Consider the following 22,451-nt stretch of genomic DNA (forward strand, 5'->3'; position numbering starts at 1 on the left):
GCACCCAATATTCCCCACATCTGCACTCCTGCACTGAATATTCCCAAACCCTAATGAGTAATTACTCCTATGGAAGCACAAGAGTAATGACTCATAATCGCATTGTGTCACCCAGAAAAGAATGCTGAAGGTTTTATCCCTCTGTTGTCTCATGTGAGTATTTTTTGCCACACTGGATTTGTGAATTTTCCATTGTTAAAAGTGCTATAAAAAGTGTATTTATAGAATTAGAATAGAATTCATGCTTACGTCCAAGTTTACCATTTTAACAGAGTATTTCCTAGCTACATAGCTAGCCTTGCCTGCTAGGTTACTGTATTACCTATTACCTAAACAAATAAAGCAACAGCGCTTGACACACAAGACTGAAAAAAATGAGAAAAGGGATTTCCCTAAGGACAAACAGTAATAAAATTTTACTATGGTGTTTTAAAAATGATACTGAAACTCAAACACCAGCCATAACATTTGTGGAACTCTTGTAATGCCATCTTGTGATTTACGAGGACTGGTAAACTAATACATGGATGTTTACGTGTTATCTTTATTAACTGCAAAAATGTACAATATATATATTTTTTAAATATAGGCTTGTTCAGTATGATTTCGATTTTTTTTTGTTTAGCTAAAGGCATCTTTATCCAGTCCCCTTTTCCTCTCCAGACCTACCAGATCAATTCTGATGCCCTACTTCTGAATAGAGTTTTCTTTATTTGGAAACCGCTTGCTACTGATAAGGATAGCTCCCCATGAACAGTCAAAATATATGAGATTACTGTCAACATATATGGGATTACTATGGAGGGTACAATTTAGGAATCATGAAGATAGATTTGGATTATTGTCCATATGAACAGTTTGCTACAATGGTTTAGGGCTACAATTGCCATAAACAGTGTTATACTCAAGTCTCAAACAGTTGTGGATGAAACCAAAATAATTTGACATTTGGTTTTAACCAGATGAGTATAAGTTCCCTTATGTGTCATGTATCTTATCAGGGCTTCTTCCTCATTTCCTTTTAGATAGTTTAAAATTTTAGGGATAAAATTTTCGTTGGTAAAGATTTACATTTGTAATTATTTATTTCTGTAATGCTGCCTTGAGACCATTTGAGGTCCATTAATAATAGTGCTACTGAAATAAAATTTAATTGTACTGAAATGAATTGATTTATATAGCTTTAGATTAAATTAATGATTTATCCAAGTTCTAATGTTAATATTAATGTGCACAATTACAATTTAGACTTTACTCCCCTTCAGTCTCTCTGTGTCACACACAAGGTTTATTCAGGATTCTAAATTATAAAATTACATGGGTCTTGGTACAACTGGTACAATACAGTCAGAACATTCATGAAAAACACAGCACTCAGATATCCTCAGATGTGTGTCACGCATAATTTTATGACATGCTTTCATATCAGTGGATAAATACACAGTAATGTAGCAAATGTAAGTTTGAAGAAAGAATCCTTTAGGAACATGATAAGCACAGTGAAGTATAGAGGGAGCTGCATCCTGATAAGGGATTTATTATATATTGAGGAGGACCTGACAAGAGGAATACCACAAAATTAAAAAAGGTTACATACTGTACTTCTCTAGTACCATTAATGTTTCCAACTTTTTTTGCCAAAATACTGTTTGTGGTGTCCAAATACTTTTCCCCCTATCAGACTCACCTTTTAAACATGTTTTTGTTCACAGTTCGAAGTAAGAATTAGGTTCATGTGTGTGCAGTTTTAAAGTGGTTATACGCACTGTGAATGCATTAAATAAACAAAAACAAAAGTGCAAAGATCTGACTGTATAACACACTATGTTTAATCTCTGTCTATCTGTCTGTCTGTCCCTCTGGTTCTGTATCTGTCTGTCTGCCTGTCTGTATGTTTTGTCTGTCCTTCTGTCTGTCTATCTGTGTCTGTTTACCTGTCAGTTTATTTGTATCTGTCTGTCTCTCTGGGTCAGTCTATTGGCATCTTCCTGTTTGTCTGCATCTGTCTGCATCTGTCTGTCTGTGTCTGTATTTGTCGGTCCCTCTGGGGCAGTCTATCTGCGTCTTCCTGTTTGTCTGCATCTTTCTGTCTCTCTGTCTCTCTCTGTCCTCTGCCTTGTTTATCCGCCATTTCCAGGCACTGTCCCCTCCGTGTCTGAAGCAGGGACCTGCAGGGGAGCTGTTGCTTTCCTGCATCACAGTTTCTTACGTTAGAGCTTTTCCTTTTCTCGTGGGTGTCAGTAGTTGGGGTCTGTGCATTGTGTTTAATGCTTTAGGAGGTAATAAATACATGTAGACTGTGCACCAGGTTTCGCTACTTGACTCAGAATGTACTGCACATGTAACTGAGAGGACACATGTAGTGCGAGCTCTATTAGACTAGCTCGCTAATCCTAGCCTGCTAGCTAATGCAGCGATTACAACCCGAAACAAAGGAGTTACCCTCTGAATAACACCCGTAAATCAAACATTGTCACTGGCAACACAATATGGATCGTCTCACCTCGTTTGGAAGTAAGTAAACATACATGAATCGAACGCTAACCTAAAAGCGAGTGTGCGCTAGCAAGCTAGCTAACAGTTAGCACCGGCGACTGGGGTGGTCAACTTCAGATAACTAACTAACGTGATTCCTGAAATGTATTTACAAATTACCCCCTCCTGAAACTCTCAGTGCACCACATATAGTATTAAATGAAGATAGTCAAGTGTTTGTCCTGTCATGTGGATCAGTAATACTGTGTTCACACACGGCTCATGTTGTACTCATGCCTGGAAATGTTGAACAAGCTGCATGAATACAAACAACTAGAAAAGAAAAACTAAATGCTCTTAAACAGAAATGATAAATACTTTTGGTAACGTGGAGCAGAAGATGAGATGCTCATGAGCTCAATGTGGTTTGGGGTCCAGCTCAGTTTCTGTACATGTCACCAACTCCTTCAGATCTCCAGCTGAGTAACACTAAATCCACAAAATCAGTGTTCAAAATGCTTATTATATACTGATCCTACTATTTAGTTGTGGATGAAAAACAGAGCAATCAGCAGAAATGTGAAACATCAGTAGCATATGAATGGAAGAAGAATGGAAGAACCAACTCATCCTAATGCTATAGACTGATGGTGTCCAATCTTATCCAGCATGTGTGGGTGAAGGTTTTCATTCCATGCAACTACAAGTCTATGTAATCTAGTTAGTCACAAGATAGTCCACTGAAAGCTGAGCTTAACTAATTAAACAGAAGGGTATTGAGTGTGGTTTCTGCTTGACTGGAATGAAAACCTGCATTCACACTGGCTACACTTTTTAGATAAGATCAGACACCCCTTGCATCGACCTACTCCATAGATACAGTAACCATTTTTACTTCCACTGGAAACTAACTTTGCTCTAACTACCTCTATGATGGTCTGACCCTTTTCTGGTGTAGCATACAGAAATGTTATTAATTATGCAATAATTTATTTAAATTGTTTCTGAAATACATGGGAATGTTGCCATGCTGAGTGTAATAGTCGCTTGTCCAGCAATGGAGGTTGATCATCATAGGACCACTATGGAGTAGATATGATTTGAGTGAGGGAGCTCTGACACTGATGCATGTACACATATGCAGGAATGCAGATGTTGGGAATATTGGGTGGAGGAGTGCAGGTATTGGGAAAATTGGGTCGAGATTGCAGACGTTGGAAATATTGGGTTCGCAGATGTTGGAAATATTGGGTGCAGGAGTGCAAATGTTGGGAATATTGTGTGCAGGAGTGTAGGGGTTGGTAATATTGGGTGTAGATGTGGGGAATATTGGGTGCAGGAGTTCAGGGGTTGGTAATATTGGGTGCAGATGTGGGGAATATTGGGTGCAGGAGTTCAGGGGTTGGGAATATTGGGTGCAGGAGTGCAGGGATTGGGAATATAGGGTGCAGATGTGGGGAATATTAGGTACAGGAGTGTAGGGATTGGGAATATTGGGTGTAGGAGTTGGGAATATTGGGTGTAGGAGTGTAGGATTGGGAATATAGGGTGCAGGGGTGTAGGGGTTTGGAATATCACCAATAATGGGTTAAGTATAATAAAGAATAAACCACAAGAAAAAATGTTCTTACCAAAACCTGGTTTTGGTTTTGCGTTGATAAAAGACTAGAGATTCATTGACACACACTGTGCATCTCTAAGGTCGGCTGGTTGGTGCTGGGCTGAGAATAAACCATTAATCATGCATATATGGTCAACAGTGGTCCTGTAGGTTTCTGTGTTCATTAACAGATCAATGACTGACAGTCCGTGCATAGCAACCAAAGGCTACAGTCAGCAAGTGTACATTAAAGAGACGTCTACTGTAGCTTTGTGAGGACAAGACAATTGTGTACATTAAAATAACCTAATATTTTTTACATTACATACTTTTTGTCCCCAACAGATGATCCCTTTGACAAGCCTCCTTGTCTGGGTTGTTCTTCATACCTGGTGGAGCCCTATGTAAAATGTGCTGAGTGTGGACCTTCACCTTTTGTCCTCTGCCTCCAGGTAACCCAGCAACTTAACAACTATCATCATGCTTTGTATATTTGTTTCACATGTATAATATGCATTTAGCTTTTGTTTGTTTGTTTGTTTGTTTGTTTACAGTGCTTCACTAGAGGCTTTGAGTATAAAAAGCACCAGAGTGACCACAAATATGAGATCATGGTAAGAAAAGAAGATATTGAGATATATAGAGATATTGAGAAACTGTGAAATACATAAAGAACTAAAACACAAATTTTATTAGCCAATCAGTAAAGAAATGTCTCATTGTCATCATCCTTTTGAGCTTTTTTTTTTTATTTATTTATGATAGTTTTCTTGGAATGGTAGAGATTATACTTGGGACACATTGGGCTCAGGTGTGCCTTATTACTTCTTAACCCTGTAGCTTCTCTTTCAACCACACGTTTCCAAATGCACAGCCACCCGCCATGATCCCACACGTACAATTCGGTAGATGCAAAGAAAGAGAGGGGAAAGAAGGCAGTATACTTCAATAAGAATTGCTTTAAAAATGAACTGCAGTTATTTGCTATGTGTAATATACTTAATTTATACAGTTATTAATTTTGACATGCTATAAAGCAAAAATATTAACAGTAGTTTAATGTTCAACAACATTAAAGACTATAAAAAAGACTATAATTTTTTTTTCTTTTACTAATAATTCCTTGTAGCTGTTCCTTCACTGCAATAAGAATACAATTGTTTTTGAATGAAACAGTATGGATTAATTTGTATTTCACTATTTTTCCCATAAATTATATAAATAAATATAACAAGGATATAACCATTATATGTTTCCTTTACCTAGACATCAGATTTTCCTATACTAGAGCCTGGTTGGACGGCCCAAGAGGAGATGGCTCTTCTAGAGGCTGTTATGGACTGTGGTTTTGGGAATTGGTTAGTATCATTTACATTCACACATATAATTTGAGTTGTCAAGGTCAAAGGGTACACTACTAGGGTATAAGGGTATATTACTTAAGACTGATTTTTATGTTATAATGTCTCATTATGTAGTCTTATGGAGTGATAGTACTAATAATAGGTCTAGCCTGACAAAAACACCTGGACTCAACATCTTTGATGGACCCTTGCGAGGCCTGTTCCGAGTGAAACCTGTCTTGGAAAACCTCTGTATGACCCTGGTCACTGTACTGTAACTCAGTTTCAGGGTGTTACCGATCTTCTTATAGCCTGGACATCTTTGTGGTTCTTTGTGATTCTAATTCTCAAATCCTTCTTCTTTGGCATGAGGCGCCATGTTGAACATCCAGTGGTCAGTATGAGAGAATTGTACTCAAAGCACCAAATTTTAACTGCAAGATACACACTTGTATGGTCCTGACAAGCAGACAAAAACATGAACACGATGAATAGTACATGTGGCTTTGCATGGTTAAGCGACGTACAGCTGTTATCACTTAGGGTGTACTTACTTTTGTTGCCAGTTATTTAGACATTAATGGCTGTATGTTGAGTTATTTTCAGAGGAGAGTAAATCTGTACTGCTACACAAGCTGCACACTGACTATTTTAAAATATATCCACGTTTCTTTTTTAGAGTATTGTCCCATGAGAAGATACTAAAATGTTTGCTGAAATATGAGCGGTGTACTTTTGTGAGAGACTGTGTACTGTGTGTTTGTGTGTAATGCTAATCTTTTTGCATGTTTGTCACACTTTGTTTCAGATTATTAAACTAATTTAAATATTAGCAAAAGATACACAAGTGAACACAACATGAAGTTTTTAAATTAAGGTTTTTAATTATTGAGGGAAAACAAAATCTAGAACTGCATGCCACTGTGTGAAAAAGTGTTTGCCCCTAAACCTAAACCTTGGGCCACCCTTACATATATATACCATATTTTCCGGACTATAAGCCGCTACTTTTTTCCCACGCTTTGAACACCGCGGCTTAAACAACGAAGCGGCTAATATATGGATTTTTCCTGGGGTTTTCCCGGTTTTACAAGCTTTAAGCCAAAAAAACTGAACCCCATAACATTAGACCATTGAAATTGCCGAACAGGTTGAACCAATGAAACTCTTTATATTAAATCGGGTGCGCTCCCACTGAATCGGGCCGCACCACATCATAAATATGGATGGGGTTCCTCTGACGTTTGACCTGCCGCTCACTGGGACTGGCAACAGGAAAAGGCGAATCATTTGTCACGCTGAAAACAACCGGGCATGAAAAAACACACTTCACCTGTGTTCTGAGCTGCACGGCATCGGGAGAAAAGCTTCACCGATGGTGATTTTTAAACGCACGACGATGCCAAAAGATAAACTCCCGAGAGAAATAGTTGTGAAAGGAAGGAGGAAGACAGTGAACTATGACTTTCTTGGTAGGCTACTGTTTAGATACAAGCCGTGTAACAGACACTGTCTTTCGTTAAAGCCTGTGGAAAGTTCATTAGTTTCAATGTAGACGGCTTATAGACAGGTGCAGCTTATTTATGTTCAAAATAAAAATCATTGTAAAATTAAGTGGGTGCGGCTTATATTTGGGTGCACTTAATAATCCGGAAATTACGGTACACACACACACACACACACACACACACACACACACACACACACACACACCTAATGTGTATTGATATAGGCAAAGACTGTAACAAAATAAAATTGGTTAATTAAACCTTGTGTGAGTGTTTTTGAATAGTTGGATGGAAAAAAAGTTTATTCATCAAACCATCTAATACTTTTTTAATGTTCACATGAAATCTGAAAGCCCTGGCTTATCACATTTTATATATATATATATATATATATATATATATATATATATATATATATATATAAACTAAATATTATTTGCCTGCACTAGTTGTACTGTTGAATCCTAAAGTGACTTCCAGGCTTCTGAGGTCTCAAACTTAAATTTTTAATTTTGTTGTATAAATAGGCAGGATGTGGCTTACCAAATGCGCACCAAGACCAAGGAGGAATGTGAAGGACACTACATGAAGAACTTTATCAACAACCCGCTTTTCTCTTCGACTCTACTCAGTCTGAGGCAGGTGGAGGAGGCTCGCATGCTCGACACTGCCATCCCATTTAAACGTAAGTGACCCGATGCAGTGCCAACTATGAAAGTGTTTTTATATTGGTTTACAACCTCATTTCTAAGAAAGATTAGCGGCTGGGTAAAATGTAAATACAAGCAGAATGAAATGATTTGCAAATCTCATAAACCCATGTTTTATTTAAATAAAACAGAAAACATTTAAAATGTGTAAACTGAGGAAATATAAACTTTTAAGAGAAAAATAGGGTACGTGTTACTGAAAAGAAACAGCTGGAGGACTGATTTGCATCTAATTATGTTAATTGGCAACAAGTCAGTAACATGTTTAACAAGATGTTCAAAAAAGAATATATTTGAAGAGGCAGAGTCTTTCTATGTCCTAATGTAAATACAATGAGTTTTTAAATTGGGTTCCTGCAGTTACTGTCTGACAGTCAATAATACCTGCTTTGCAAAGAGTTCTGGAAGAGTCGAATGACATCATGGTTTGTTGTTTCCACGCGTCCTTCTTTCCTCTCATTGCCATGTATTTACGAAACAAGCAAATTTAAGTAGATTGATGCAAAGAAGAATACAAAACCAAAACGCCTTTAGTGCATTAATTGGTCTGATGACAGTGCTGTCTGTGTTTATTATTCTAAACAAATTGTTTTCTTCAGCCACTGATGATCCTCCTAGACCTTCATTTGACTCTCAGCTTTCCAGAGACATGGCTGGTTACATGCCAGCTCGTGCAGATTTCATGGAGGTCAGTGCCGTGTGTTTTCCACATACTACAATGTTTTGTTTTGGTTTTCTTTTTTGGTCCAAATGATCCAAAGGTAGAAACATGGGAAAAGGAAAGTACTACTTGTTCAGTTCTGTAAACAAACACATAACCTCAGGGAGAAACAGTTTAAGTAAACACCAATCAAACAACAAATGGGGGAAAATAAGTGTGATATAATTATTAAATTGATTATGGGAAACTAAATACATTTAGAAATTCCTTTAGCAACATAAAAATAATTCTGTAGGGGTTTATCAGTCTCTTACATTATTTAATAGAAATTTTAGCCCACTCTCTCTTACAACATTGTTTCAGTTCAATTATGTATGATGGCCTTCTTTTCTCACATCAGGACTGTTACTTGGCCATTCCAGCATTCAAGTCTCTTTCCTCTTCAGCCATTCATATGTTTATATACACCCCTCCATCACCATGCTTGACAATTGGTATAATGTGTTTGTGGTGATACACTGTGTGTGTTTTTTTCCTGTGCATGATGACTGAACATTCCCACATTGATCAGTTCAAAGGATATTGTTTTTGTTTGTTCATGTTCTGTATAATTTTTGGAGAGATGGGGTATATGGAAGCCAGTTTTTTCTGATTATGCTGCTAGGAAGGTATATGTATAATTAGATTACTTTAATTAATAGGTTGATTAGGTGGTCTATAGACCATTTCAACTGCCATTTATTCAGGAAAGGAAGTGACACCTTCGGTCATTGGACGTTTCCGGTTAGCTACTGCGCACCTAAAACTCGGACCATTATGTTCAGCGGTTTCGGGCCAGGAACTAACTCGTTGTCTGAAATTAAAGTGTGTAGATTTCCTGAAAAATTAAACATAATCTGACGATTGAATTGCAGCAGTGAAGAGAGGATATCTACCTTTATCTCAAACCAACAACATGTGATGAATTAGAATTTAATATGAAATAGATTAAAAAAATAAAACAGAAAAACAAAACGTAAGCCAGCATTGTATTGCATGTACCTTCTTGTTTATTTGTGACCACACACAGGGCTCAAGTGTCACAGATGGAGAATTCAAACCCTCTCACACACTGTTCCACCACAACAAGGATCAAAGCAACATGGCTACACACTTCACATAATTATTTATGAAATATGTTATGATGGAACACAACAATTATTTTAATAGAATTCAGTAAAACTTTGACTTTCAGTTTGACTTTCTCCAACCTCGTCAAACACAAGATAAACGTCGTCTACAATGAAACCAAATGTTTCCAACTTTCCCTCTAAATAAGTGTTTGTGGTCATTCAGACTAAGATAAATGTGGCTAGTTTTTCTTGTGTAGACGTGCTCGGTCTCAACCAGATAATGATATGTGTTTGGGTAAACGGGTAGTTCTTTGGGTAGTTCTAAGTTAAAAGTTGTTGCTTCAAGGTCTGATTTAAGGGGTCGGGTAATTCCACGTTATCATCTATTTTTTAGCTTGTATTAATATCTTAACTGTTCTGTTTTAGCAAGACTTAAAAACCATATGCTAGTCATTTTGTTTTGATGTGATTTAAAAATGATGCCACCGAAAATACCAGTTGGACAGACATACATAGTATCATATAGGGTTATATGACTATATAGCTCTTTATATTTATGTCTATATACCCATGATTGTTCATAAATGTTTACATGCGTAGCACCGTGGTCCTGTAAGGCATCGTTTGTCCACATATGGTGGAATGACAATAAATCACACTTGATCTTGAATTTAAATGAAAATGAACTTTTAATGTCGTACCACATGTGATCTAAACATTTCCTCTGGCCTGCAGGTCAAATCATGTAGCTCTTGGGGTATTTTTTTCATATCGGATTGACCTCAGACCAAATTTCCTGCACATCCACTCCTGAGATGATTGCCAATTGTCTTGAAGGTCGCTCAGTTTGTAAACAATCCTTCTTACTGTAGTATTGTAAATTGCTTGGAGATGGCCTTATAACATGTCCTAGATTGATGAGCAGCAAGGTTGGCATCTCCGAGGTTAAGCCTGTTGTTCTTTTTACTTATCGTATTGTCGACACACATGCGAGTTCTCCCGAGCACCAACCTGCAAAACGTTCTCATTTTATGGAGATGGTGACACTTCTCGATGATAAACTCATTTTGTGCATTTTATTAATAGCACCTGGTGTTTAAATACTGTCCTAAACATTGTGAAATTCAAATAAAGTTGGTTTACTGCATATTCAAATCCCAAGGTTATTGTTTGTTTACAGAAGTCCATGGGTTTGTGAGATTGAGTATGAATAGATGACTTTTTCTAATTAATTTATTTTTTTACATTTGGTTGTCCATCTTTGTTGGAAATTAAATACAAAACCAGCCATAATTCCAGACTTTTTTTTTTCATGAAAACAAACAAATGCAATTCATATCCTATGTAATGTTTGTGTATCATAATGCCAATACAATCTGTACAGTTTAAATGTCCATGCTGTAGGTTACTTATAGTAATTCACACCATAGATTTACAGTATGTCTCATATTTATTGGGAAAGAAAAGAAGGTTGAAAAATATTTTTGCAAATGAATGTGTGACTAATGCAGTTTCTTTGCTTTTTTTTGTGGGTTAGGAATTTGATAATTATGCAGAGTGGGATTTGAAGGATATTGATTTTGTTGATGACGACTCTGATATTCTTCACGGTAAGAACACAACTTGATTCATGGACCTCTTATTTATATATATATATATATATATATATATATATATATATATATATATATATATATACACAGTGAGGAAAATAAGTATTTGAACACACTGCTATTTTGCAAGTTCTCCCACTTAGAAATCATGGAGGGTCTGAAATTGTCATCGAGGTGCATGTCCACTGTGAGAGACATAATCTAAAAAAAAATCCAGAAATCACAATATATGATTTTTAAACTATTTATTTGTATGATACAGCTGCAAATAAGTATTTGAACACCTGTCTATCAGCTAGAATTCTGACCCTCAAAGACCTGTTAGTCTGCCTTTAAAATGTCCACCTCCACTACATTTATTATCCTAAATTACATGCACCTGTTTGAGGTCGTTAGCTGCATAAAGACACCTGTCCACCCCATACAATCAGTAAGAATCCAACTACTAACATGGCCAAGACCAAAGAGCTGTCCAAAGACACTAGAGACAAAATTGTACACCTCCACAAGGCTGGAAAGGGCTACGGGAAATTGCCAAGCAGCTTGGTGAAAAAGGTCCACTGTTGGAGCAATCATTAGAAAATGGAAGAAGCTAAACATGACTGTCAATCTCCCTCGGACTGGGGCTCCATGCAAGATCTCACCGTGGGGTCTCAATGATCCTAAGGAGGTGAGAAATCAGCCCAGAACTACACGGAGGAGCTGGTCAATGACCTGAAAAGAGCTGGGATCACCGTTTCCAAGGTTACTGTTGGTAATACACTACGACATCATGGTTTGAAATCATGCATGGCACGGAAGGTTCCCCTGCTTAAACCAGCACATGTCCAGGCACGTCTTAAGTTTGCCAATGACCATTTGGATGATCCAGAGGAGTCATGGGAGAAAGTCATGTGGGCAGATGAGACCAAAATAGAACTTTTGGGTCATAATTCCACTAAACGTGTTTGGAGGAAGAAGAATAATGAGTACCATCCAAGAACACCATCCCTACTGTGAAGCATGGGGTGGTAGCATCATGCTTTGGGGTGTTTTTCTGCACATGGGACAGGCGACTGCACTGTATTAAGGAGAGGATGACTGGGGCCATGTATTGCGAGATTTTGGGGAACAACCTCCTTCCCTCAGTTAGAGCATTGAAGATGGGTCGAGGCTGGGTCTTAGAACATGACAATGACCCGAAGCACACAGCCAGGATAACCAAGGAGTGGCTCTGTAAGAAGCATATCAAGGTTCTGGCGTGGCCTAGCCAGTCTCAGACCTAAACCCAATAGAGAATCTTTGGAGGAGCTCAAACTCCGTGTTTCTCAGCGACAGGCCAGAAACCTGACTGATCTAGAGAAGATCTGTGTGGAGAAGTGGGCCAAAATCCCTCCTGCAGTGTGTGAAAACCTGGTGAAAAACTACAAGAAACGTTTGAACTCTGTAATTGCAAACAAAGGCTACTGTACCAAATATTAACATTGACTTTCTCAGGTGTTCAAATACTTTTTTGCAGCTGTATCATACAAATAAATAGTTAAAAAATCATATATCGTGATTTCTGGATTTTTTTTTTTAGATTATGTCTCTCACAGTGGACATGCACCTACAATGACAATTTCAGACCCCTCCATGATTTCTAAGTGGGAGAACTTGCAAAATAGCAGGGTGTTCAAATACTTATTTTCCTCACTGTATATATATATATATATATATATCATTGAGACTTACAAAAGTTAAAGAAACATCCCTATTAAAACCAAACAATATAAATTGTAAATGTTGAGTGTTTGAGAAAACATGTTTGGACAATCCTATTGCTGTTTTGGTTCTCTAATTTAACATAATATGCAAACAGTGTAGAATTATGTACATTTTCCTGTTTGTGTCATCTTCAGCACTTAATAATACAGAAATACACAACAAACAAAAAGCCTCTGCAAAATTGGTACATTTATTATGCTGGATTATGGGTAATGAAAATACATTAAAAATAAATGCAACATTTTTTTGTTTCACATCCAACATGATGGAGCACTGAGCATTTAAAAGTACTTGGTTTGGTCAGTTTTATCTACTATGCTTTCAAAATCTTCACACATTTCACACTGACTGTCATCACTGATTGTCATTATTTCTGATCGTTGTTCAAACGAACAATAATACATACTATTTTACTCTTCTAGCTCTTAAAATTGCAGTTGTGGACATATACCATTCAAGATTAAAAGAAAGACAGCGAAGGAAAAAGTAAGTTTAAACTCTGATTGTATTCTGACCTGAAAACAGCACAGATTCAGGTCCTGTGTTTTCTCCCAGCGCACCAAATTCAGCACAAGATTTGATTATCTTTTCAGTTACATTTAGAGCAGTCTGAAGTGGTTCTTTAGTGCGTCTGTAATTCTTTTCTTCATGGATCAAGCTTTTTGCATTAGGACATTGTAATGCTGAAAGATGTTTGGGCTCAGTCATTTAGTTCTCTTCAAATACAAAGACATCCAATATAATCGTTTACAATTTCAAGACAAAAGTTTTAAAACCCATCTCTGTGATGATCACACTTTTGGCCTTTTTTTATGTGAAGAAAGAAGGCAAAAATCATTAAAGATTTTAATTGTAATTCCAGGTTAATCCAGTAGGGGCTAATGTGGAAACATCATGCATGGCTACACAGGGATATCATTTGAACAAGAATCTCATCTTAAAACAAAGTAGACTGTGTGTAGTGATAGTTGCATGGAGAGTCGAGTTTTGAGTCGAGTAAGCTAAAGCCACTACTGTTCTCTGACCCTCCCGCTGAACCTTTGAAACCATTGTCGAGAGGATCATGTTTCTGAGAACCAGTCCAAATTAGGTTTATGATAATGCTGGTCTCGACAAGAAATCCTAAACCCGACACTCGCAGTAGGAGGGCTCATCTAAGATCACATTTCCGAGTTTAATGTAATGCTGGTCACAGGAATAGAACCTCGATCATCAGCTCAAACCAAAGCGCTCTATAAAACAGACTGGACCATTCTTCAGTGTATGTTCAAGCTGAATTTAACATCAGGTAGATAGAACATTGCATCAAAATGAATGAGTAATGAAGTCAAGGCTAAAATCTAAAATTTGTCTTTAGCTCAGTTTTTTATATCGGTCTATAAATTCTGCATAGTATGTTAATGGTTAAAACATTCTTTTTTTCTCTTTCAGGATCATTCGGGACCATGGACTCATAAACTTGCGCAAGTTTCAGAGTAAGGGCTTTTTCAAATACAAACCAAATTAACCAAAATCACCATGGTGATTTTAAAGACTGTATGTCTGTTTCTTCCCCAGAAAGCTGCAGGTCATTCAGGGCATTTAAATTTGTAAAGTATTATTAAAACATGGAGTTGGTACATGGACCAGTAGGAGATTCTAACCAAAGCAAAGCAGCAGCCGCACCTAGTGAACTGCCTGCTCACCCTGAATAACCGCCTTTCACCTTAATATAAGCTCTAGGTGTACCATTTTGACAAAGGCTCTGAAATAGTCATGTTGGACCAGAGCCAGAGCAGCATTGAACCCCTGTTATTGCTCTGCTATGAATAGTCCAGCATGAAATGAACACCCTGTCTCTAATGATAAAAGAGATCCAGCGTCACAAGCTCCTATTGATTTGACCTCTCAGCGAGAATAGAGCCAGTGCTCTCACTAAATTGAAACCCCCTCTCCTGTCAACAGCGCTTGTTGCTCCTCAAATTATTATTTTTATGTTCTCCAGCTGTCCCCCACCCACCCCCATTTCTGTTTTTGCTTAAGACCCTGTTCGCTATCAAGGTTGGCTTTTCTGTTTGTTTATCAGCCCCGTGCCACATTCCTTATCTCCTTCTCTTTCAAGACAAAAGACTGGCAATAGTTACCGTGGAGCTGCAGGCCAGTTGTCATGGAGACTGGCTGAGATTGTGCATGTGTATGTTTGCACAGAGTGAAGCATACAGTGGCCAAGGCTTTGTAAAAAATGTTGTGCAAATCTAGAAGAGGCAGACTCTCAAGAATTGAATGTTTTGATAAGGACCAATCAGGGAAAAGGTAGAGTGAGACATTAGTAAACATCAGGGAAAAAAATTATTAAGTGTGTAAATTTATATAACTGATCAAACGTCCCCACAAGGTTTGGAATACCCCTCAGTTTTGGGTAAATTTTGCAGGTCACCATATTTTTAATTATTATTAAAAAATTTATTTTTAGCGTTCTTTTGGATACGTATATATTAGGCTTAAACTTGACGCATTAATTATCTGTTGAAGGAAAATAAGTTGAATATTATTGTTTGTGTGTCTTGACAGTACTGGAGAGGCGTTACCCTAAGGTGGTACAGGACCTGTATGATGCCATGAGGCGCTTCGCCAGGGTCGTGGGGCCACTAGAGCACGATAAGTTCATTGAAAGCCATGCATGTGAGTACTGCACATTTTATTTGTGTATGTCTATGTATACCTTTCTCAGTTACCTGAGTCTTTTGTCATGTAATTACATTTACCCTGTGACCCTACTGTTAATGTAACACTGAACAGTGTTGACCATGAAGGAACTGCAAGTGAGGCTAAATAGGACATCTTTGGCTTTCCTTTGTACTCTATGGAGTTATTTATTTGTTGATTATATGCTGTATATTAGCCTGCATCTCAAATTAAATACTGCTGCTTGTGTGTTCATTTCAATACAATCCATTTCTAGTGCAATTCTAATGTCACAAATCAGCTTTGCAGAAATCCAGATGCAGTTATAGATACCTAATAAGGATCAGGAGTCGAGAGCGGGATGGAAATACTGCATCACAACATGAGCAGGAAACCCTTAAAGGTTTTGATGATTTAAAAAGAGAGCTTTTCTTCTGGATAGTAGGATTACAATGCATTGCAGCAAACAGGTGGAAAAGTGTAAAGAGAATGGTATCTTGGCCTTAAGACGTTTGGGATCTATTTTGACATACCGGATAGTGTCATGCCACGCAATGTATGACAAAGGCAGTGATTTTTCAGAATGTCAGTTGCCTGGTTCACGTGACATGTAATAGCCGAGTGCCAGGTGGAAAAAAGTTACTATCGAAAAAAAGGTTTGAACCTGGATACAAAAGAATTCATTATGAAATAATTTGTACACGCATTTACACAAAGAATTCAGTTCCTGAAACTCAGAAACTAAACATTTTGAATTCAGTGGACGACATAATGTTTTTGTTTTGTTTTTTAAATCCCGGTCTCTCAGTGGAGTTTGAACTGAGGAGGGAGATTCGCAGGCTGCAGGAGTACAGAAGAGAAGGAATCCAGTCTTTCTGTGGTGAGATTAAGTTCTCTCATGACATTACTCACTGAAACACACAACCTGCTGCACTGACGCCATCAAAATGCCATACTACTCCTGTTCTCTTCTCGTCAGCAAACATTAATCCAATCCAGCCGTAAGGGATGTAGTGCAGATTTATGATACTGATATACGACTTGAACCCATCTTTGCTCACTCAGATGCACTTTTGTTCTTTTCAGCTTCAAGTGCGTTCGTTGCGCAGTGAAAGTCACATGGCAGAGAAAATGGTTGGTTTTGGATTTTGGATTTTTGTGCCAATTCAGCCACAAGGGTGGTATTAAAGTCAGGTTTAGAGGGAAGTCTGGGGTGCAGTCAGAAGTCCAATTCATCCCAAATGTGTTTAAGTTTTGAGGTTAAAAATCTATAGCAGGCTGCGCAAGATCTTTCTCTCCAACCAATGTAAACCATATCTTCATGGAGCCTGCATTGTGCACAGGGGCATTGTTATGCTGGAACAGGTTTGGGTTCAAGTTCAAGTGAAGGGAAAACGTATTATACAATTGCCTGCTTCCAACTTTGTGGTACCAGTTTGGGGAAGAATCACGTATGGTTGGAAAAGTCCCAATGCTTTAGTTTAAACAGTGTTCATATACTGTTAAAAGTTTAGAAACACCTAGTTTTTAATTTTTGAGAGGCACATGCATGTTCTCTTGTAAAACTTGGCAAAGGTGTTTTTCACCAGTTGGATATTACTTTGTGATCCAGTTCAGCCCAGAGCAGTTTAATAGGATTTCAGTCTAGTGACCGGACATTCATTCTATTATAGATCACACTCCAGCCTACTGTTTGTTCTTTAAATAATGCTTACAGAGTTTGGATGTACGCTCGGGCCATTGTCTTGTCTAGTGAAATCCGATCCAATAAGCCACAGCTTAGATGGATTTGCATGGTGTTGAAGTATGGAATGGTAGCCATGTTGGTTCAGTTTTCCGTTTTACCAGGAATGAGTCTCCAACTTTCCCTGCTACAAAACAACCCCAACCCAATTAGTTTCCACCTCCACGCCTGACTGTGGCTTCGGGGCAGACAGAATATCATCTCTCAAGTTCTACTTCTTACATTAGTTTCTTTGTTTGAGCCAAACATTTGAACTCATTCACTGTTCAATCCTTGTGTGCTTTTGCCTTTTACCTAGCTTGTTGCACATAAACCTAAAGAACATTCATGTTATTTAAAAACCATAAAATGCTATGTGTTTCTAAACTTTTGAGTTTTTTTTTTTTGAATAATATCTCTTTCCATATGTCTCATAAAGATAAAGACACATCCATATTGACACAAACGTGTGTATGATAAACGTTTTACTAAATAATTAATGGAAAACCTTTCACAGGAATCTGTTTTGGGTAACTGTTTAACAACCACAAGTAGACTTGCATTGTATTCATTTTAACTAAATCCTTTGTTTTGTTTGTTTTCCTCTTATTGTACTTTAAGGACAGATGCAGTATTTAAAAAATTAAACTGCAAAAAGTATTTATTTTAACTGGTTATCTTTAATTACAGATCAAACTCAAGATTGATTTGATTTGAAGTGAGATTTGATCTTTGCACATGTTGATATGTGTTCTGTGATTCAGGTGCGAAGGTGTACGAGCAGGTGAAGCAAGCACGTGAGGATGAGCGGAATAAGAGGAACATGCTGTGTGAGGTTCTTCAGTACATTCATGACAGTCGCGCCTGCCAGCAGTGGCTCCACAAACAGGCTGCCATGTAAGATCTGCACCGTTTCCATTTCTGTCCATCGCTCTTCTACTTTTCTCCACTAGGATACATGTTTAATTCAATTGAATTTGATTTGCTTAGCACTCTTAACAATGGACAAGCAGCTTTACAGAGATTAGTATGTTATAAAATTTTAATGCATCTGTTAGTGCTTATGAATTTATCCTTAACGAGGGAGACAGTGAAGACAGTGGCAAGGAGAAACCTTGAGAGGAACCGGACCAAAAAGGGAACCTGTACCCATCTGGCGGCACCGAATGTCCATTCACATATCTAAAGACATACTGTAATAAATAGTGGCCTTGGACTTTTCACGAGACCTTGTGTGTTGTGCGAATTTCCCTATTGGCTGTTCTTCAGGGTTTCAAAGTAAATTGATGCAAATATTGTAAACCACATAATGAAAGTCAGGTCAATGTTTTCAGTGCATCACATAACGCACCACAGACTCAGTCCGATTATTCGCTGTACTACAACACTCTTTTAATGCTGCAGAGATTCTGCACTTGATATCCTTTGCGTCGCACAGCTTGTATTTGGCTTGTGGTAAAAATGAGTTGGAACAGAGTGCATATGTGGCTGTCCAATCCCAACTGAATCATTCTGCACAAAGCACGAAATTATACAGTGATTTAGTGTGTGAGAATTGGCTCTCAGCCAGGTGTGTGTGTGTGTGTGTGTGTGTGTGTTCATGTGCACTATTGATTCGTGTTTTTCTTTCACAGTGATGCTGGCATTACTCCCATCATCACTACCATCACTACCTCAGGTGAGCTGCTACACACTCAACACCCTGCCTTCCTCCCTCTCTCACTACATAGCCACAGGCTAAGATGTGTTAATGTATTCTCCCGTAAATATACTGAGCAAAGACACGTGCCACACGTATCTGTCTCTGCTTTCTCTCTCCCTCTCTTGCACTCCGCTCTCTCTTTTCTCTGCTTCTCCTCAATCTTCAGTTTTCAGCGAGGCCACGTCTGTGTTCAGTCTTGTTGCTATATTTGCGAATCATATTAATTGCCAAGCTGTTGGACATCCTTCAGACCAGTAATAACCAGATTTTATTCAACTGCAAATTCATTTAATACTTTTATAATAATGAATGTTGAATCATAAATGTCCTAATGTATACTGTTCGAGATCTCCCGACTCTCAAAAAAATTTATTATTTTGTTGCCGCTGGTAAAAACTTGCTCTCTTCGGAATTCCCAGGCAGAAGAAGTGCACCCCCTCTGAATTTGACAGGGTTGCCAGGCACAGAAAAACTCAACGATCGGGAAAAAGAGGTATAGCACCCTTTCTTTTATGTGCAGTTAAGTTCATAAGTAAACCCATTCATTGCCCATTCATTGAAGATCAAGTGCGCAGAAACGTTTGACGATGTGGTGTGCCGCTGTTTTAAAAATGATTTATTTTGTAGTAGAATGAAATGGAGCGGCATCTTGCAATAAAACATGAATCCAGTTTGCATATGCAAATATTACAAATCAGAGACAGAGATGAAAGAAGATAGAGGGTATTATTAAAGCAAACACAGGGCATACTGTACTGGTTAGGTCTCATTCAGTGTCATATGAATCAATGGGAAAAATATGATGCTATGCAAATCAATATGGTACATAAAGTTTGCTTTTATCACTTCGCTTCAGACAGACAGCAAAATATAAATTTACTGAAGTGCCTCCTAACGCATGGCTCTTTCACAAACGGGCCTTCGCAGTGCAAAGAAAAGAAAAAAGTTTAAATAAAACCATACGTTCTTTTCTTGTTCCGTCTCCAGGAAGTTACAGCTCTGCCTCTGCCATGTTAATCTGTATTGTATGTGACTCTCAGGACACTCCTCGGTCTCTGTAGTACTGTAATGCATTATATTCACGTAGCAGCAGTGGTGCTGAGAGAAAGCGCTCGAGAAACAGTTTAGAGAGGAGAAATCAGTCTACACTTCAAAATCTGGTCACAAATTATTGGTCACTTGCTATATAACTAAAGTATAGCACATTTACTAATAATTATATATAAATAAATTGGTTTTTACTAAAGCAAATATGGTAAAAACCATGCATGGTGATACAAATTACAATTTGTATCCAATGCAAATCGGTGAATCTTACTACCCCTAATACCCTAATGTCATTTCAACCATTAAAAAAAGAAATTGCCCTTTCCCAGTTTAAACATTTGATATGTTTTCTATGTTCTACTATAAAAAAAAAGGTTAAACCAAACTTTTTGGAATTGGGGTTGTATATATATATATATATATATATATATATATATATATATATATATATATATATATATATATATATATATATATATATATATATGTAGAATCTTTATTTATTTTCCTTAACTATTCATCCATTTGACTGAAAGGTAGTGTTGGAACCTCAATGGAATCTAACACACTATATTTCTACTTTGCCTGAAACACCTTTACTACAGCAGTGTTAAATTCTTGAATCTGATTGGTCAGAAAGTGTTCGATAATGTTCCTGACAGGAGTTCCAGCAGCACTGGGATAATCCAGAAATTAATTTCTTTACAAAGAAAAATAAATGTGGCTCTGGTGAGGTTTCCAGTAAGGAACGCTTTTCGAAAGGCGTGTCCAGTTCTTCCTACTACAAAACTCTTCGAGACTGAGGTGTTACTGTACATATTGTTTTGGGTTGGGAATTTTTTGGAAACCTTCTGTCTCATTAAACAAGAGCTGATATGTGAATAAAAATAAAGTACTGTTGGAATTTTGCTGTAGTATAAGAGGAGTAAAACATCAGTCCACTCTTATACAGTCACATCCCACCAATGCACTATTGATTATTTTGCTATATATTGTGCCCTGACTTGTTTGTCATGATACTTGTTTTCAGTTTGTTCCCTTAGGGTATGCAAACGTTTGTACTCAGCTGAATCTACTTTGAACCAGTGCTGCATCATTAAATGAATAACAATATATTTTTTTGTCTTTCTCTACGTTTCTGCCTGCTGTTTAGCTGTGCCAGGTTGTTCGGCTCGTGCCCGGTGCGTATCTCGAGTACAAACAGGCCCTGCTGAACGAGTGCCAGCGGCAGGGTGGCCTCCGACTGGCACAGGCTCGCTCGCTCATCAAGATAGATGTAAACAAGACGCGCAAAATATACGACTTCCTCATCAAAGAAGGCTACATCAACAAAGTATAACAGGAGTGAGTGCGAGCGCACTGTGCACTTCTGGCAGGCAGAGAGGTGACACACTGCACATGAGGCTCTGAGGACTGGAGATTATTGATAAAGACATTTACGTGTTCTGTTTCTACTTTGTGCCACTTTTTTTTATTATTCTATCTTTTTTAAGAATCTGCTCATGTGATACTGTGACTACAAAAGGTTTTTTTTGATACAATGTTTTACCATCTGTCTTGCATTTTACATTTCAACTGTTATCTGTTAAATGTATAATCATGTGACTTCGTGTTCAGATGTATTTAACCACATAAATACACCTGTTTTCAAAATAGAGTGTAAAAAGTGCTTTGAAAGTGCATTGTAATTTCTGGACAATTGTAAGGAGTTTTCTGTCACACACACCCAAACACACTTGTTGAGTAACATGTTCTGGTTCAGAGGAAAGGACAGCGGCAGCTTCAGGCTGCATCACACCCATCTGTGCAGATATCTGCATCAACATGCTAACATTCGTTTTATCAGCCTGATAATGAGCACTGCTCATCATCTTTCTGTTTTTGTGTATTCAGTTTTGCCCAGATGCTTTGTGTATATAGTTTATTTTCCTGCATTTTGGCTTTGTAATATATAAATATGCTCTCCAAGTGCATTGTGTGTCCTTCAGGAATAGTGTTGTAAAGACTGCAGAATTTATTGTATTGACCGCCAATAGTGTTTGTGTGTGTGTGTGTGTGTGTGTGTGTGTGTGTGTGTGTCACCGTGACAGCTGAGCCTCTTCACTTTTAGCTGCACTTGATTTCTCCCAACTGGGATTTTTTTTTATGCCAAGCTTTTCACTTATGTGCCTTCCATAAGAGAAAATAAGTCTATATTCCCCAGACTTTACATTTGGTGCTCCATCCTCTGCTGAGTCTTTCAACACCTCAGCCCTCAGCATAAAGGTGGATGAAGGCCACAGATTCATTCACATGATTTCAGGGGGATTTTAATGTAGAATTTCAGCCTACTTTCTCCATATTATCTCCTTTATCGATGTGTTAAACCGGTGCAGTGCAACCAAATATTAACATACAGCTGGTTTATTAAATCAGTCACAATGTCACAAAGGTTGGTAAAGAGAGTAAAGTTCCTGTCTGCACCCAGATGCTCTTCTCAAGGTTTATACCTTATATTTGTATCTACCTAAACCTTTAACTTCTAGATCTATATACATATCTCAGGGA

At 37.8% G+C, this 22,451-nt stretch overlaps 1 protein-coding gene across 1 annotated transcript; it reads left to right on the forward strand.

Moving 5' to 3' along the window:
• Positions 1-2,211: 2,211 nt before the first annotated feature.
• On the forward strand, positions 2,212-21,877 carry tada2a (transcriptional adaptor 2A). Its single transcript, XM_046863461.1, has 15 exons — positions 2,212-2,514; positions 4,421-4,527; positions 4,630-4,689; positions 5,342-5,433; positions 7,454-7,611; positions 8,236-8,324; positions 10,947-11,019; positions 13,191-13,254; positions 14,200-14,243; positions 15,319-15,429; positions 16,241-16,312; positions 17,920-18,052; positions 18,790-18,833; positions 19,277-19,350; positions 21,058-21,877. Exons 1-15 carry the CDS (start codon positions 2,490-2,492, stop codon positions 21,241-21,243), a joined length of 1,332 nt encoding a protein of 443 aa, XP_046719417.1. The 5' UTR covers positions 2,212-2,489; the 3' UTR covers positions 21,244-21,877.
• The last annotated feature ends 574 nt before the right edge of the window (positions 21,878-22,451 follow it).

This window comes from Silurus meridionalis, chromosome 12, assembly GCF_014805685.1.
Source record: "Silurus meridionalis isolate SWU-2019-XX chromosome 12, ASM1480568v1, whole genome shotgun sequence".
In the NCBI taxonomy this organism is placed as follows: Eukaryota; Metazoa; Chordata; class Actinopteri; order Siluriformes; family Siluridae; genus Silurus; species Silurus meridionalis.